The sequence below is a fragment of the Alligator mississippiensis genome, chromosome 16, assembly GCF_030867095.1.
Source record: "Alligator mississippiensis isolate rAllMis1 chromosome 16, rAllMis1, whole genome shotgun sequence".
Classification (NCBI taxonomy): domain Eukaryota; kingdom Metazoa; phylum Chordata; order Crocodylia; family Alligatoridae; genus Alligator; species Alligator mississippiensis.
Genome location: NC_081839.1, coordinates 1,817,478 through 1,834,569, shown reverse-complemented (window position 1 = coordinate 1,834,569; position 17,092 = coordinate 1,817,478). Strand labels below are relative to the sequence as shown.

The 17,092-nt window shown below is 63.8% G+C and overlaps 2 protein-coding genes across 8 annotated transcripts; both read right to left on the bottom strand.

Annotated features, from left to right (window-relative positions):
- Nucleotides 1-1,022: 1,022 nt before the first annotated feature.
- LOC109284015 (uncharacterized) lies at nt 1,023-5,637 on the bottom strand. 7 transcript variants are annotated; one of them, XR_009457695.1, is made up of 6 exons: nt 5,217-5,637; nt 4,533-4,620; nt 4,311-4,359; nt 2,491-4,206; nt 2,113-2,161; nt 1,023-1,507 (listed from the first exon to the last, which is right to left on the bottom strand). XR_009457695.1 is itself a non-coding variant. In XM_059719500.1 (5 exons), exons 1-4 carry the CDS (start codon nt 5,400-5,402, stop codon nt 4,077-4,079), a joined length of 453 nt encoding a protein of 150 aa, XP_059575483.1. In that variant the 5' UTR covers nt 5,403-5,622; the 3' UTR covers nt 1,023-3,939; nt 4,055-4,076. The 7 variants fall into 7 exon arrangements, 1 of the variants encoding a protein (XP_059575483.1); XR_009457693.1 differs by having other exon boundaries at nt 1,023-1,491; XR_002091324.2 differs by having other exon boundaries at nt 1,023-2,161; nt 2,491-2,565; nt 2,960-4,206.
- Nucleotides 5,638-6,015: 378 nt separating this feature from the next.
- Nucleotides 6,016-9,489, bottom strand: LOC109282008 (mitochondria-eating protein-like). Its single transcript, XM_059719501.1, has 5 exons — nt 8,694-9,489; nt 8,491-8,587; nt 8,103-8,382; nt 7,869-8,016; nt 6,016-6,912 (listed from the first exon to the last, which is right to left on the bottom strand). The coding sequence occupies exons 2-4, from the start codon at nt 8,513-8,515 to the stop codon at nt 7,890-7,892; spliced, it is 432 nt and encodes a 143-aa protein (XP_059575484.1). The 5' UTR covers nt 8,516-8,587; nt 8,694-9,489; the 3' UTR covers nt 6,016-6,912; nt 7,869-7,889.
- Between the last annotated feature and the right edge of the window lie 7,603 nt (nt 9,490-17,092).

The window sequence follows — 17,092 nt, the reverse complement described above, 5'->3', positions numbered from 1 at the left end:
GCGACATTTTTCTTGCAGGAGCTGCGGGGTGTCTTCATGCCCCATTCCTCCTCCTCCTCCTGAGGTGCCCCTGCAGAGGTAGAGGGGAGTCTTGTCTGCTCAGGACCCAGAGCTGCTTATTCCCTGGGATCCAGCGCTGAGACAGCAGCCAGGCCAGGGCAGGAGTGGGCACTGGGGCCAGCAGGCTCCCAGATGCCTTGTCCCTGCTGGGCTCAGTACACCCTTCACTGAGGCCTGGCCTCACGGCGCACTTGCACAGGGCTGGGCCCACCGCAGGGCTCATATGCAGACACTTAGTTATACTGGCTTGGGGCAGGGGAGACAGGAGCAACTACCTGGCTCGAGCCAGGCTGCCGGAGGAGACTGAGCTGCACGGGGTGGAGCTGGAGTTACTGAGGACAGAGCTGAGCCTGGGGGCCTGAATAATGCCCAGCTCCTGGGCACAGCTCCCCCCAGCCCCATCCTGTCCCAGAAGGGAAGGGCTCAGAGGCTCGCAGTGCAGGGGCGCCCATGGATGGGAGTCCAGGGGCTGTGGCCAGGCCCTTGCTGAGTGGGGGGTGGGAAGCGACACAGAGGCCCCAGACTGCGTACCTGTGTGGTGTGCCACCCCCTCACTAGAGAAGGATGCCTGCAAGGAGGCTGAGAGCTGGCAGGGCCAGGTGGCCAGGGAGCCGTGGGTCGGCCCGGCTGGAGAGGGGGTTCGTGGGCCTGCTCATGATCTGCTTGTGACACTCATCCCTGCGGGGACAGGAGGAGAAGGCAGAGGCATGTGGGAACAGCCCCCCAGGGCTGCAAGAAAGAGAAGAGTGGGGCTCACGGGCTCCTCGAGCCTGCCCCAGCCCTGGGGACCGGGGATGTAGGGCAATGGGGTGAGTCTTGTCCCAGGGTGGTCTCCTGCCAGCCCCCTGTCTCTAGTGGGTTATGGGATAGAGAAGATCCCACATAACTCACTGATTTGTTTGATGCACTGGCTGGGGAAATTTTTAGCTACTCGCATGATTTCACAATGATTACACTGTTAATTCATACAACACAATTTTATTTTAAAATTCTTTGCTACGCATATAACACTGCTTAGCTTTAAGAAACACCACAAACATTAAGAACACAATAACTACATATATCAGAAACAATGCTCCAAATGCACTTCTTTGAAACAATTACAACTCAAAGTTAAATTTGAATCAATACTATTATTTTCATAATATACTTACAATCCTAGAATTCCGAGAAGCCAAACACCTAGATATGCTTTCATTCCTCAGTAGTACAATTTAATGGGTTGGTCTCAGTATTACAGTTCAATGGGCTCACCTCAGCAATATGGTTCAATGGGCTCACCTCAATACTAATAGGAACAAGTCCCCTTCCTTCAGTCCCACTCGGGTGCTCCGTGGCTTCAGCGTGAACTAAGAGATTCGTGTTCACGGAGAGGGTGGTTCAGGTGATCAGTCTGATCCGGCCTACGCTTGCGATTCTTCCTTCGTTGGTCTGCAAGTGAGGTTACCTCCAAATTGGGACAGTAGCTTACAGTTTTTATTGAATGAGTTGCCGTCTTGGGCCCCTCCTACCCAAACCTGTCACTACTCCCAAATTTGGGCTCAGATCTTTCTTAACAGATTTCTGCTGGGTTCAGTTTCTTTGGGGAATTTCCACACTACTGCAGCGACCTTTCTTTCCAAAAGCTCCTAGAGTTTGATTTCTCAGAATGTGGGATGTTTGCTTAAGGGTCATTTTTAGGTTAACCTTGTTAAAGGCCTCTAAAGATAAAATTCAAGAGTTCAGACTTTGAGCAAAGCCCGGACCTTCTGTGCATAGGCCAAAACAATGGTCTAGATAAGAAGATGAACCTTGCCTTTTTCCTAAACTGATTAATGGGCAACTATTACAAACATTCAAACTATTACATTCAATATGACACCCCCTTGTCCCCGTGTTGCAATTCCTGCCCTGGGACACCCCCAGGCTGCACAGACAAGACAGTGGGGGTTCATGGCAGAGCCAGGACTGCTGGGCTTTGCCCCGGAGGAAGAGACCCCCCCCACCCCGCTCTCCATCCAGATCTGCACTCTGGGAATGGCCCCGGGGTGGGAGGCAGGAGCTGCTCCTTACTTTTGCAGCTGGAGGTGCTGGGATCTGTTTTTCCAGGCCATGTTTTCATCTGGAGAACAGGGTGGGGAGGGGAGCTGGGGTCAGGGTGGCCACCCCCTGCCGGATCCTAAAACAGACCTGGTGCCAGCGCAGGTGGAGCCCCCTCTCCCCCAACACCCACCAGCGTGGCCTTGAGCCCGGCTGTGTGGACCTGGACTTTGGCCCCCGCACATCCATCCAGCACCGATGGCCCCATCCTGCACTTTGGCCCCCCCCTGCAGCCAGGACCAGGCTCTGCAGCCCCATCCCAGAGCCTGGGCACAGGGATCATGGAGAGACATGGGGGCATGGCATTGCCCAGGACCCGAGCCCCCAGGCCTGGGACTGCAGCAGGCTCACCTCGCAACCGGTGCTCCAGTGCCTCGTACCAGGCCAGCTCCTGGGGCAGGTGGGGATGCTGTCCTGCAGGCCACGCTGGCTCCGGGGGGAAGGAAAAGCCGTCTCGGAGCCCAGCCACACCAGCATGGCTCTGTCCCCCTTCCTGCCCAGGCCCCGGTGCTGCACGTGGCAGCATCCCAAGGGCGGCTCCGATGGCACAAGGCTCCGAGCCTGGGGCTGGGGCAGGGGCAGGGGCCGGCGGCATCACCCAGCCGGGAGCCAGGGCTGGGAGGGAGCGGTGTAGAGGGGACCTGGGGCTGGGGTCCCGCCACGCAGGAAGGAGCTGAGGCACCCCGCTCCCAGCCCCGGACGGCTCACCCCGTGCAGGGCCGAGCACCGGCCCCGGCCCCGGGCTGCCCTGTGGCAGGACAAGCCGCTCGGGCGGAGGCCTCATTAGCATGCACCTCATTAGCATGTCTCATTAACATACATCTCATTAGCGCCGCAAGCATGACCACAGCCCGCCTCGGCTCCTCGTCTTCATTGACGGCTCGTTGAGGGGCTCGTCGTCCGCATGCGGGTCATTAGCAAATCGCTCATTAGCATAAACCCCCGCCCGCCTGCCAATCGCGTGCCGCGCATTAGCACCTTGCGTCTTCGCCTGCAAGACACCAGCGCGCGCCTATCTGCATCGCCCCTTTAACAGAGCGCCACATTAGCATATCGTCTCATTAGCATAGGATCTCATTACCATCGGGTCTCATTAGCATACGCCCTCCCCCGCATCCCGCCGCTCGGTTTCGCTTCTCCCCGCGCCCCGCCCGCCCGCCCGCCCGCGGCAGCCCCGGCACCCCCACGCGCCCCTTGGCCGCGGCTCGGGCGGCTCCAGCCCCGGCCCCGTGCTGGGCTCTGCCCGGCTCTGCCCGGCTCCAGCCCAGCCCAGCCGCGTCTTGAAGCTTTCAAGCGCGAGGAGCTGCCCCAGCCTCGGGGCCTGGCCCTGGGCACCGCGTGCGGGGTCTGTGCGCCCGGGGGGCCCCTGCCCGCACCCCGTCACCCAGCCCGGCTGCCCCGCAGCTCGCGCACACGGCCCGCGACGCGGCGGAGCAAAGGGCTCCTGGGCCGTGGTGGCGGACAGACGTTTATTAGAGAAAGGCACCCAAGGGCAGCGCTCAGCCGGGGCAGGGGCCATGGCCAGCCTCCATGCTCCAGGGCTTGAGCTGAGGCGCGGCTCCCTCCTCGGCCTTGTTGCCCCGTCGGGGTCCGTGCGCCGCACGCGGTGTGCCGGGGCTTCCGCAGGGGCAGGAGCCAGCTCCGCGCGCGGTCCAGGAGCACGCACGGGCGGGTCTGCAGTGCGCGAGCAGCTCGGGCCGGGTCCCACGCGGCTGCCCGGCACAGGGGGCGGGCAGGGGTCGCGCCCACGTTTGCACTGCTGACCCGGGAGCGGGACCGGCTCCTGCTGCCTGCCCAGACCTGGAACACAGCCGCGGGTGGGCACAAGCAGGCTGGCAGCGAGTGTGGTGTGTGCCCCCTGCCCGCCACACCCCAGGACCGTGCCCAGCCCAGGTGGTGCCAGGCTGGCCCGTACCTGGACACTGCTCCCGCTGCTCTCAGGAGAGCAGGGCCGCGGCGAGGGGCAGAGCCAGCAGGCCCAGGCTGTGCAGCCTGAGATCGGCCCCACCGGAGCTCTGCCTTGAGAGCTGTCTTCGCAGCTCCCGGACCTCCTGCAGGTGCTGGTCTCTGGGGGAGGAGCAAAGGGGAAAGGCAGTGAGGGGAGGGCTCCTGGGGGCACGGGGTGCCCGCGGCTGGCATGCACGGAGCGGGCACGGGCTGGCCTCACTCACCTCTGCCGCTGAGTCTCCTGGAGCTGCTGTCTGAGCGCGGCCATCTCGCCTGCACGGGAGTTCAAGGGGGAGGAGGTGAGAGGCGCTGGCCTTGCGGGGAGTCGGCCCCACGTCTCCACACCCGGGCCTTCCTCCATGGACCCTCTGCTGCAGGACTGCCACCACCCCTTGCACCTCCGAGCCCTCCGTCCCCTGTCTGGGGCCTCCTGGCCCCACACTCACCACGCTCCCTTTGCTCCAGTTCTGACCCCCGGGCTTCCAGCCGGACGATGGTGTTCCTCTGGGCCGTGATGCTGAGCTGCAGGAGGCTCTGAGTGGGAATGGGGACGACAGAGAGAGGAAAGGTCACTAAAAGACAAACTAGAAAGCCCGCGCCCTGCTGCGAAATGCGGCTTCCTCTGGGGTGGGAGCGGGCAGCTGGGCCACCGCTCCCGGGAGCACCGCGGCTTCGCTCTGCGACCGCTGATGGTGCCTCCACAGAGTGAGCACACGGCAGGGCTGGGGTCAGAGAGAGTGGCCACGAGCCCCCTTAGTCTGAAGCCAGGCAGAGAGCGGGGAAGACTCGCGCCTTAGAGACTAACTGAATCAGAGATGCACCCGCGTAAGGGTTACAACAGCCAAAGCGTGTTTCTCCCCTGGCCTGGCAGACGCCCCTGCCTGCAACCCGGCACCCCCCGATTGCTGGGCAGGGTCCTCTGCTCCCCCTTGTCCCCGCCGCCAGGGCTTGGCCCCAGGGGCACCCGCTCCACCCCAGGATCCTGCCCCTGAGCAGCAGTAGCGCGGCCGGGGCTGTGGGCTGGGGCTGGGGCCGGGGGGGTGAGGTGCACTGCGGGGCTGACGGCTGCTGGCAGCCAGCTCTTGAGATGGACACGGAGGCAGCCGGGAAGTATGAGGAGAGGCACCTACCGTCTGGTTTCTGCAGTCGGCCAGCTCCGACTTCACCCTGGCCTCTGCCGTCTGACACTCGGCTGGCTTGAAGATGGTCACATAGATCAGAGCAGCTCCCAGCCCCAGCGTAGTCAGGAAGAAAATCACGCATGCACAAGTCCACGGGCATTTGCTCTTGGAGGCTTGCGGCATCTTCTTGCCCATCGTCCCGGGGGCTGCCGCCTCGCTGCTGTCCCCCGAGATGCAGCCGCGAGCCTGGTGCAGCCCAGCCAAACCCTCTTCTACTTTTAATCTTGCTGCTCATTAACATAGGGCTGCTCATTAGCATATCAGCCACTACCCCTTGCTGTAAGGCTGGATTTCCCCTTAGCAAACAGCACAGGCGGGATTTGGTCGCAAACCAGATGATTCTGCAGTTTATCTTCGTCCAAGCAGCACGAGACTGCGCTGGGCCATGGGGCAGCCCCAGGTTGAGTCCTGGTGCTTTGCTTGTTCCTGTGTTGCCCACGGGGCAGGACTGCAAGTGCCATGGGACAGGGTTTGCTGCCCACTCTGTGCCCGCCGTGTCCAGCACCCAGGGTCCAATCCCGACTGGGAGCCACCATGGGCAACAGCAAGGCAGGCAGGCAGCTCCTATGGGGCAGGGTCCCAGGGAATCCCCTGCCCTTCCCAAAACGTCCCTGCTGGGTGTTGAGTGCCAGTGGGGCCAGCCTCCCCCCAGCCTGCAGCCCCAGAGGGGAGGGGTCCTCGCCTGCGCCTGCCCCCCCGGGTCTCTGATGAGGCGGCAACAGGAAGAACAAACCAGACCTGCACCAGCTTTCGTGTTCAGTAGCATTTATTGCATCAAGCAGAGGCACCACGCTGGTGCAAAGCGCATGCCCCAGTGAGCCCTGGGCATGGGCGCTGGCTGCCCCCGAGCCCCCCAGGCTGGCTGTTCCTGGGGGCACTGTTCCCCCTTTGGATGCTCCCCACAGCTGCTGCCGCCCGACCTCCCTGGGGCTCTTCCAAGCCTTCATGACCCCCTTATCACTAAGCAGGGCCAAACTGCAGCAATTAACCCATCACGCCCCCCCCTCTATTTGCCCAGCCCCCATGCCCTCCCCCTCCCCTCTTTGCAGGGCACAGCCCCTCTGTGCCTGGCAGCAGGTCTCAGGCAGATGAGGTGGGGCCGTTCTGGGGGCTCAGGCTCTCGGCAGCCCCCTGCTCATGTTCTGCCTTGCTTAAAGCAAGTGTGAAGCTGTGAGTGTGAAGCTCCAGGTCCAGGCCCAAAGCAGGGGCCCATCCAGTCTCCTTGGCTCCCAGAGGGCAGGATGGAAAGGGACCTCCGGGCAAAGGTGCTTCTGCAGCGCACTGGTTTCCCTGCCTGCTCTGTCCTACACCCCCAGTCCCCGTCAGCAGCTGTGAGCCCCCCAGCCAGGAGTCCACGCTCTCCTCACCCGGGGGTGGGGGCGTGGCGGCTCTCTGCGGCAGCTCCAACCTCTTGCACCTTTCTGCCACTGGTCCCTTATAGCCAAGACCCCTCCAAATTGAAGCGCTGAGCAGCAGAGAGCAAAGCCCTTCCCCTGGGCTGGCTGGGCTGGGCTGCACATGGGACCCCCAGGGATGGCCAAGCTTGCAGCAAGCTAGCAGCAGGGAGCAGTGCCCCTGGGTGGAGCTGGAGTGGGCGCTGGCAGGGCTCCTAGGGATGCTCCATGCTCCGGTTGCCGGTCCAGCCCTGGAACACAAATGCAGGGGGTCACGGGGGAGAGAGCACCCTGTGCCCACCCCCACCCCAGAACTGCCACACTGAGCAAGACGGAAGCGGAGAGAGAGTGGCAGGTGCAGTGCGGGCAGGGGTGTGAGCTGCTGGTGCCATGCAGTTTCTGAGCAGAGCCAGGACTCTGCAGTGTTGGGCTCGCATCCTGCCTCAGCCACATCCTGCTGGGGAGAGTCACCCGTGCCTGGGGACCTGTCCTCCCTTTGCAGTGGCTGGGGCTTGTCATATTGAATGTAATGGTTTGAATGCTTATAATAAACGCCCATTAGCCAGTCAACCCATTAAATTGTATTACTGAGGAATGAAAGCATATTTAGGTGTTTGGCTTCTTGGAATTCTAGGACTGTAAGTATAATACAGTAATAACTTTTCTGGTTAAAATTATATAGTTAGTTGTAATTGTAATTGTTTTAAAGAAGTGCATTTGAAGCATTGTTTCTGATATATGTAGTTATTGTGTTCTTAATGTTTGTGGTATTTCTTAAAGCTAAGCAGTGTTATATGCATAGCAAAAAAAATTTAAAATAAAATTGTGTTGTATGAATTAAGCGTGCAATCATTGTGAAATCGTGCAATCAACTAAATACTCCCCCAGCCAGTGCATCAAACGAATCAGTAAGTTGTGTGGGATCTTCTCTATTCCATAACCCACTAGAGACAGGGCTTACTGTGGCCACAGGCAGCGACTGGTGCAGAGGGGCCCTGATTTAGCAGGGACCTGGGAGGCCTGCAGCATTGATCTGGTAGTAGAGATGGGCGGGCTGCACGGCACGGCAGGGTGTGGAACAGGCAGAGCCAGCAGGGAGGGGGGCAGACAGGCGCAGGGTGTCTGGGGCAGATGCCAGGCTTGGCAAGTGAAGGGGGGCCCAGAGACAGGCCATGCCCTGTCTGAGTCTGTCTAGGCTTCCCCGTACCTGGCACTGCTGCTGCTGCTCTCAGAGGAGGAGTGTGATGAGGAGCGGAGCCAACAGGCTGATGAACCTGCAGAGCTCGGGGAGGACCCCACCGGAGCCTGTCGACTGGTTTTGGAGCTGCTCCTTCAGCTGTGCTTGGAGCCGGTCCCTGGGGGAGCAAGGGAGGGGGAAGGCAGTGAGCAGAGAGCTCAGGGAGAGGCAGGTCAGGGGCCCAGCAGTCTGGGAGGGCCTCACCTTTGCTGCTGGGTGTCCTGGAGCTGGCGCTGGGTGTCCTGGAGCTGGGACTGGGTGTCCTGGAGCTGGTGCTGGGTGTCCTGGAGCTGGGACTGGGTGTCCTGGAGCTGGGACTGGGTGTCCTGGAGCTGGTGCTGGGTGTCCTGGAGCTGGTGCTGGGTGTCCTGGAGCTGGCGCTGGGTGTCCTGGAGCTGGGACTGGGTGTCCTGGAGCTGGGACTGGGTGTCCTGGAGCTGCTGGTCCTTGCTGGAAAGCTGCCCTTGGAGCTTGCTGATTTGGTCTGGGAAAGAGAGAGAGGCAGGTTGGGGTCCCTGCATCCCACGGCCCTCGCAGAGAGGGCTCATCCCCCGGCTGCCCAGCACCAGGCGTGGGGCTGCCTCACACTCACCTCGCAGGTCCTGCTGTGCCACCATCTGATTTGAGCCCCTGGCTTACAGCTGGGTGAATTCAGCCTGCAGGGCGGTGAGGTTGTTCTGCAGCCTGTCCTGTGGACGGAGGGAGGGGGTCATTGCCCCTGCCCACACAGCGCAGACCAGACAGGCCCCGTGACCGTGTGCAGGCCCCAGCACTGCAGCCCCCGCCCGCACTTACCGTCAGGGCCTGGCAGGACTCCCAGCCCCTACATGTCTCCTGGAGGGTCTGGTTGGCCTTGGCCAGTGCGGCCTGCAGCACCGTGCCCTCCGCCCGCGCACGGGCTACTTGCCCCTCCAGGGCCGAGGTCTCGTTCTTCAGCTGCTCCCGGCACTGGTCCCGCTCCTGGGCAGGGTCTGAGTGGAAATGGACTACCAAGCAGGTGGTGAATGCCACAAGCAGCACCACGCTGGCGCAGAGGCTGAGCCAATAACAGATCTTCTGCCACTTGCCCATGTGTCCCTGCTCCGCACCGCGGGGGCCAGGTGCTCCACCCGCCTGCCGCCCAGAACTGAAAACCTGCGGGACCAGCAGCCTTTTGCTGCAAGGGGAAGGTGCCCGCTCCTTTGCCCTCTACGATCTGTGCTCCTGTGAGCATCAAGTCCGGTTCCAGCGCTGCCCCAGTTCCCTCCCCTTTCCAGGAAATCATGTGTCCAAAGAGCAGAGGAAGACAAGGCCCAGATGTGCCCTCCCCCTCTGCTGCCAGGTGCTGGGTGCCCCCCCCCCAGTGGGGGCTGCCATGCGAGGACCTGGTGCCCCTTCCTGGGGGGGCACCCGATGTGGGCAGCGGGGCCGAGCCGGGGTCACCCCCTGCCAGCGGGGTGCGGGCCCCGAGCCGGGCGCAGCTGAGCTGTCGTGCGGGGGAGTGCGTGGAAACCTCCCCCCCGGCCGGCCCGGCCCGGCCCGGCCCGGCCCGCAGCTAGGCTCCTCCCGCAGCCCCGACGGGCGGCCGCAGCTCGGTTTCGTTTCTCCACCGCCGCGGAGGAGCGGGGCGGGGATGGCCATGGACACAGGCACGGGCATGGGGAGTGAGGCCGGGGTCGGGGATGGGGCGGCGCTGAGCTCTCGTGCGGGGGAGTGCGTGGAAACCGCCGGCCCGGCCCGCAGCCAGGCTCCTCCCGCAGCCCCGACGGGGCGGCCGCAGCTCGGTTTCGTTTCTCCACCGCCGCGGAGGAGCGGGGCGGGGATGGGCACGGGCACGGGCACGGGCACGGGCATGGGGAGTGAGGCCGGGGTCGGGGATGGGGCGGCGCTGTCCGCGGTGCCGGGGGCTCCCGCCGCCTCGCCCCGCGCACGGTGTGCAGTGGGGCCCGCAGCAGCCGCCCCAGCCCCAGCCCCAGCCCCAGCCCCAGAGAGGCTGGAGCATCCCGGGGCGAGACTGTCGGAGCCGGCCGGGGCGCCGGGCCCTGCAGTGCCGCCGGGGGGCGCCGCCGGCCCGCGGATGAGCCGGGCGCGGGTGCAGCGCCGAGCACCGTCGGCCGTGGCCCCGCGGCCCGGGACGTGCAGCTTTCCCTCGGGCTCGGGAGGGCCCTGGAGCAGGGAGCAGCCGCCTTCCCGGCCCCTGCGCCCCTTAGGCAACCTCCCCTGTGACTGCAAAGGCAGCGGGGCCTTGGCAGCCTCCCAGCCCTGCCCCCGCAGCCTCCCAGCTGCCGCCCCCTCCCTCCTGCCATGTCCCCATCTCTTGGGTTTCCCCCGGGCACGATTCCAGCCCCAGCTTCTGTCTGGCTGAGGGTAAAACCTCCAGAGGTGCCTACAGGGCCAATTTGTCACAGGGCTTTAGGAGCCCAAGTTGCTCTGGGCTTTTCCAAAGCCTCTGAGAGTTGTGCCCGGAGGCTGGGCATCACTGGCAGCCCCAGCAGGGAGCAAAGGAGATGGAGCCACCTCGCTCCCTAGCCCCCTGGCTGCGGTGCCCCTTGCATGGACAGGGATGAAGTGAGTTGGCCAAGGCTGCGTGGTGAGGCAGTGGCAGACACCGGCTGGCTGGAAAGACTCCCATTGCCCGCCCCTCGTAAACCAAAGGCAGCAAGTGCCACACGCCCAGGAAAAGCATTTCCCAGCTGGCGTCCGGGAGGAAACTTTCCAGGGGGCAGGGGCGGGGGAAGCTGGCAGGGAGGAAAGTTGGTCGCCTCATGGAGAATGTGCCCGAGCCCTGCACTGCCATCAATCACAGCCCTCGCCGGCTCTGGCTCCCCGCGAGGCCGGTGCTCAGGTCGTAAACCCAGCTTTAATTGGCTATAAAACGCAGACATTCCTGCCTGGGCTGGCAGGCCCGGCTCCCGGTGAAATCCAAGTCCTCGCCCTTTCCAAGACATGCTACAGGCCCTGGGTTTTGCCCCCCTTTCTTTCCTCCCCTCTCCTCCCCAGGCGACCGAGGAGGCGGGAGGGGGGCGCCAGCACCACCGATCCCTTCCAAGGCGCTGGATGGGGCCGACGGCTCCGGTTTCTGAACGCAGGGAAGAATTGGGCAGGGATGAAGGGAGCGTGGGGCCTGCTCACCGCCTGGGGCAGGGGGGTGCAGCTGGGTGTTGGGAACTGGAGTTTTGTCGCTGCACAGAGTTGCCCCTGCCTGACCCCCAAGGGGATGTGGCCCAGCCAGGGCTAGGGGCCGCGACGGCCAGGCTCGGCTCGGGCAAGTGGAGGCAGGGGAGGAACCGAAGTTGAGGCAGAGTTGCGCCCAGCCTGCAGCCCGCCTGCGCTCAGCCCCACCCCAGCGCACTCCGGGGGGGTGGCAGCAGTGCCCCCAGCACCCGCCTCTGCTGCACGGCTTGTCCATAAGTCGCTCCTCCTGGGAACCCACTGCTGCAAGACGCTTCCCAGGCAAGGTGCAGCAGCAAGAGAGGCCGAGAAGACCGAGGAGGCTTGTAGGGATGCGGGCCACAGGGCCTGCGTCAAGGGCTCGAGATCCTCGAGTTCCCAGCTCCCGGCTGGTCTCCGCTGGGGTCAGGCAGGAGCTTTAAGAGCAGGGACAGGACCTCCTCCCTTGGCCTGACCCTTTCAGGGACAGTCCTGCTGGGGAAAGCAAGGGCAAGGCGCCCTCCCTGCTCTGCACATGGGAGCGGCGATCTCAGGCCAGAAGGAAAAGTGCTGGGGAGTCGAGGGTCAAGCAGGGCCAGGGATGCCCGTAGCACTGGGCACGCCGTGCCCTGGCTGCACCTCGCAGGAGCTGGCAGCTGCTCTGAGGAGCGGTGGCAGCGCAGGGCGCCCTCTTGAAAGGGATGCTGCCACCATTAGGTTCCAGAGTCAATGCCCTGCTGAGAGAACAGAGCCCGGGTTGGACTCACACTCCCGGGACTGCCTCAGGTCTCCTTTGCAGCTGCCAGAAGTAGTATCGCTGCCCGCCTGGCCGTCCCTCCGGCTGAAAAGCTTCGTTGCCCTCCAGAAACCTAACGCGATTATTCAGGCCACGTGAAACACAGCAACCCGCTCACGCGGGCCAGCCTGGGAGCCCTGGCTCTCGCTCTCGCTGTTCATAAGGGCTAGACCACACTCTTCTCTTAGAAGAAGAATAATAAGTAATAATAACTGGTTGCTTAAAACAGCTCCGGTGGGGTTCATGCCTGCAGCCAGCACCGTGCGTGTGGCCTCGATTCAACAAGACGCTATGTTATCACCTGGCAGGAGCACCAGGAGCCGTAAAACCTTTTTAAGACTTCCTAAAATAACTCCACGAGCACTTTTATGCCTGTTATTTTTATTCTCCCGTCGCATGCAATAAAGTTCATCACGGCTGCAAAATAATAATAATCATAATTAAAAAAAAGAAAACCGTATTTAGGGAGTTTCAGGTTTTGAGTGAGCTTTGCAACATCTGGAAAGTTTAAAAACCAAAGAAAAAAAGAGCCGCCCTTTGAGCAGAGCTGATGGCTTGTCGTCATTGTGCGCTCTCTAAACGTTGTTATTATTATTTAGTGCCTAAATCCTGGCCGTGATTTACAGCGGTGGGTCTTTGAAAACCAGTTAAAAGCAAACACAGGATTTTTTTGCCTATGCCATCTTGCATTAATACGAGCATCCCCCTGGACGCGGCGCTATTAAGAGCACATCTGCAAAGAAAGAGGGTGTGGAGGGCTCACTCTGCCTAGGATTGGCGCCGACACGAAGCAGGAGAGCTTCTGGGGTAAACAGCATGGTGTTTCCATTAAGAGGATCCTTATTTAACATCTCTGCTGCGGTCGAGGCGGAGGCCCGGGGCCAGATATTTGGCAGCACGGGGTTGGGATGTTGAAATGCCTGCGAATTGGACCCTCCCCTGTTTGCCCGTGATGGTGCTCGGGGCTGCACAAAGAGGCCGTTAATGGGACTCGCAGCCGGCTTGTGGGGTGTGAAATAACGGGGGTTTATGGCAGACGCTGTCACCCAAGAGGATGGAGGCCTAGGGCAGGGACGCTGCTCTGCATCCTTTCAGGGCACTGGTGCAGGGATAGGCCAGGCTGTTTGCAAACGCCTCCGCACCAAGGCGTGGGGGCAGCGGGCAGCTCTGGGCGTGCAGGGGCTGGGGGATACGTGCCAGCGTGGGCACAGGTCTGTGTGTGGACGTGGCTAAGGCGGGCAGGTGGTCCTGGGAGGGAAGACACTCATGTCATGTCTACTCCCTGCCTCTGCCGCCGGCCTCTGGGCGAGCACCTGGGTGGCCTAAGCCTTGCTGAGACTCTGCTGGCATCCTCCCCCAAAAGGAGTGCCCTTTCTCCTCCGGGTAGCGGTGCCCACCTGTCCGGTCCAGTTCCAAGCAGGCCAGTTAAGGGGACGTCTAACGTGGGGGGGACACGGTTGTCACAGGGGATAGATAGTGCAGGAGGGACACCCGTACACATCTCCCAGTGCCTGTCCTGAAGATGCTGCTGGGCCGTGCTGACCAGTGCGAGACAGGGAGCTGCCCCCTGGGCACAGGGAAGCCAGAGCATGGCTGGCCAGGACCGGGCCCTGAAGCCCCAGGGTGCTGAGCCCTTGTGGCGGGGTGCTGAAGACCCGTGCACTTTGCAACCAAAAGTTGCTGGCTCAGCATGGCTCTGTTGCAGGGGAAGGGGAAGGGCTGGAGGGCTTGGCCTTCATCCCAGGGCTGGGAGGAAACGAAGCCAGCGCCTCCAGCACGGCCGGGGGAGGCAGCCCCGTCCCCAGGCAGCGCAGGGCAGACTCCTCCAGCTAGCCCTGGGCAGCATGGGGGCAGGAGAGGCCATCGCCTTGGTGTCCGTGTGCCCAGCGCCACTGTGCAGCGCAACCCGCACAGGACAGCACAACCCATGCCAAAGCCCCCCATTCCCGTGCCCATCTTGCAGCACCAGTGAGAGCCCAGAGCCTCCGAGTTCCTGGTATCCCATCTTGGTCCAGACCCGGGATGCCCCAGCGCGGCTCCGGCCGGGCTCGGGAGAGGGGCCTGGCTGCATCAGCACAGACGGGAGCCGCAGGAGGCAGGCGAGAGGCTGGGGATGATGCTCAAGGCAGCTCTTGTTTTCCTCCCTGGCTGTTTATGCAGAGGGCGGCGGGGCAGAGCCGTGCTTGGCCAGACGGCCCGGCATCCTGCAGCTGGAGCCAGCCTGCGCTCGGTGCTCCCTCGCTGCACGGGGGGGAAGGCGCTGGGGCTTTCTAGTTGTGGCATCCTTGCCGCTCGCTCCCGGGGCCAGGCTCGGGCTTGGGCTGCACTGCTGCCGGAGGAAGGGCCATGTTCCTCGCAGGTTGCTCGAAGGGCATGTGAGCAAGGTGGGGCGCTGGGAAGCTGGCCCCGGGAGGACACGCCTGGACTGAAGGGCTGGGCTCTTCCTTGGCCCTTATCCCTTCCAGCTGCATTTGCACCCATGGGTTCGCTGGGCCCATGGACATCCCCAGCAGCAGGCGCAGCGCCGGGGCGGGGGAGCCTGCCTGGTGCTGGGCACAGGGGCGAGCTGGCCCGCAGGCTGCCCCGGGGCAGGACTTGGTGCAGGACATGTATGAAGGGCCGCAGGAGGCGGCGATCCCTCACGCGCGCCCACCCTGCTCCCCAGATCCCAGCGTGGGCCCGGGGCCCCGGCAATCCTGCAGCGCTCGCTGCTGCCCGGATCCCGCACCCCCCCGCCCGTGGCTGCGTGGCGGCGCCCGGGGGGTGTTGACCTGCCGGCGCTGCCAGTCCATTTTCCAGGATGAAATTAAACCCTCGTTTCCAGCGCGCCACTTCCTGCTCGTTCCCGCAGGTCGGAGCCGCTGGCCAGGAGCAGCCAGACGCTGCCTGTCTCTCCTCGCCTGGATCCCCGCCAGCTCCGGGGTCGTGTCCCCCCAGCCCCGGGAGGCAGGACTGGGCCGTGTCCCCCGCCAAGGGGAGTGCTCAGACACGAAGTGACCAGGCCAAGGTCCAGCAGGGAGGCAGCGGCAGAGACCCTGACCCGCGGCACCCCGCTCCCTCCTGGATGTGGGGGCTGCAATGCCAGCGGTGAGGGGGCAGGAGGGACCTGCCCAGCTGGGCCAGAGTTTGCTGGATCATGGGGCAGGGTGGGATTGGCCCCTGCTGGGAGCCTGGAGCGCTGGGGCTGGAGCTCGCTCCGAGCAGCGATGCCTGGAAGTCTCCACAGGACCTCACTCGGGGATGCTCCCCATCGCCAGCGCCTGCCTGGGGCATCCTGAGTGGCTCCGGGCCTGTCCTAGGTGGGGAAGGCAATGGCTTCGCTGGGAGCCGATACTGGGGGTCGCACTTGTAACGGAGCCGGTGCAAGGGGCAGCCCCGGGGCTCCGAGGAGATGCTGCAGTCTGACCCCAGAGCTCCCAGCTGAGCTCGCAGCCTGGATTTGCAGACACCAACCCAGAGGGGCTAGGGCTCAGCAGCCATCCAGGTTGTCCAGGCCTGGGCCGTTCATCCAGGTCTTTTGGGATGGGCATTTCAGCTCCATCCCCCTCCCCATGCAAAAGCCCCAACCCCGCGGGGCAAGCAGGGGCTCGTGGGCTCCATGTGGGGCCGTGGGGCTGGACCGGGGGAGCCACGAGGCAACCCAGCAGGGAGGTTTGGGGGCAGCGGAGGTGGAGGCTGAGATGCGGAGGCGGGCAGCCATGAAGCTGTTCATTTGCCTTGGGCTCCGGCCAGGCCAAGCTGCCGGCGGGCGGGAGCTGCTCCTCGCTCTCCCTTCTTCCCTTCCCCGTTTTATTGTCCTATTTTGGCCGCGCCGGAGGGTAACGAGAAGCAGCTGGGCCGGAGGGGGCTGGCGCTTCCACGCCGCCCAACCTGGCTTTCTCATCAAGCCCCCCTGCCCTGGCCACCGGGCCGCGCCGGGTAAACACGGCCGGGACGGCTCGAGCCAGCCCCAAACCACAGCCTCGTCGAGCCCGTCCCGGGCGCTGGTCCTGCCGCGCAGGCCCCGGTGCAGAGAGCGCCATGCCGGCTCCTGCGTCAGCCTTGCCAGGACGCTTCTGGGATGGGGGCCGAGGCGGGAAGGTGATGCTCTCCAGGGTGGCCCGGGACGGGGTCTGCAGACAGGCCCTGCTCAGCCACCCCACGCCGGGTCTCGCTGCACCGGGTGCCCGCTGGAGGGTCTAGCCCAGCCCGGCCCAGCACCTCCCAGGGTGCAAGGCTGGGAGGCAAGAGGACAAAGCAGGGGGAAAGGGTGGCAGCAGCACCGCACCCCCTCGCAGCATCTTCTCCTCCTGCCCCCCATCACCTTGGCTGGTGCCTTGACCCCCACCCGGCTCCCAGGGCAGGGAGGCGGGGCAGCCTCCATCCAAGACATCCCCACGGCCCACCCGCCCCGGCCAGACAGCTCTGAGCTGGCCACGTGGTTTCTGGTAGCAATGAAAGCCAAAGCTGGCTCGGATGGCGGTTTGCAAGGTTGGACGTGCAAGCGGCACTGTTCTGCACCGCGAGGGCTCGGCTCGCCGGGATGCCTGTGGCCTCTGATGTGGGGGCTAAACGGGGGGAGTTAGTTTAGTACCTGATGCTGGCTCCCGGCATGACAGCAGAGCTTCAGCACGTGGGTGGGAGGCAAAGCCCTGAGCCGGCTTGGCCCCAGTGCAGAAACAGCTGAAGCATCCTCTGTCCCCTTGCAGGGAGCTGCCGGGGCTGGGACGCACCCCCGCCGCGAGCCAGGCGACCCAATGCCCTGTATGGGACCCGCGGGAGGCAGGTGCCTGGTGGGTGGGAAGCGAAGCTGGAAGAGAGGAGCCCGTTGCTCATGTAAAGGCCCTGGCTCCCTGTGCCTCAGTTTCCCCTCCAGGACAGCGAGCCCCCTGGGGCGGGGCCTGTGCCTTGCGGGTGCTCAGGGCACTGTTCCAGGGAAGTCCGCCTGCAGGCACCAGTTGCAGACCCCCTGTGCCCAGCGCCCACCCAGGGGGCTTGCCCCGCCCGGCGTTCTTGCCCGACTTCCCAGCCGGCGCCGGCCAAGCCCAGGGCCTGACCCCGGTGACTCCCCACCGGCCGGGAGGGGCAAGGCGCCGCATGCCAGAGCTGCCTCGAAGGCGGGATGGGCCGGCCGCTGACTCCACACAGGGCCGAGGAGTCTCCTTCCACCCGGGACGGGCTCCCTGTCCCCAGTTCCTGAGCCGCGGGGGGGTCCGGGCCGGATCCTGCCTCCCCCCACAGCCTTGCCCCCTACCCTGCCGTGCCTGCCTCCCTTGCACCATCAGATTTG

What these genes read in the sequence shown, in the direction of transcription:
- LOC109284015 (XM_059719500.1), bottom strand. Translation starts at nt 5,402, where the DNA reads ATGGGCAAGAAGATGCCGCAAGCCTCCAAGAGCAAATGCCCGTGGACT. An exon ending in ACTGGAGCAAAGGGAGCGTG is followed by an intron (nt 4,360 to 4,532) that starts GTGAGTGTGGGG and finishes ACTCCCGTGCAG; the next exon opens with GCGAGATGGCCGCGCTCAGA. An exon ending in CAGGAGACTCAGCGGCAGAG is followed by an intron (nt 4,207 to 4,310) that starts GTGAGTGAGGCC and finishes CTCCTCCCCCAG; the next exon opens with AGACCAGCACCTGCAGGAGG.
- LOC109282008 (XM_059719501.1), bottom strand. Translation starts at nt 8,515, where the DNA reads ATGGTGGCACAGCAGGACCTGCGAG. An exon ending in GGCACAGCAGGACCTGCGAG is followed by an intron (nt 8,383 to 8,490) that starts GTGAGTGTGAGG and finishes TCTCTTTCCCAG; the next exon opens with ACCAAATCAGCAAGCTCCAA. An exon ending in CAGGACACCCAGCAGCAAAG is followed by an intron (nt 8,017 to 8,102) that starts GTGAGGCCCTCC and finishes TTGCTCCCCCAG; the next exon opens with GGACCGGCTCCAAGCACAGC.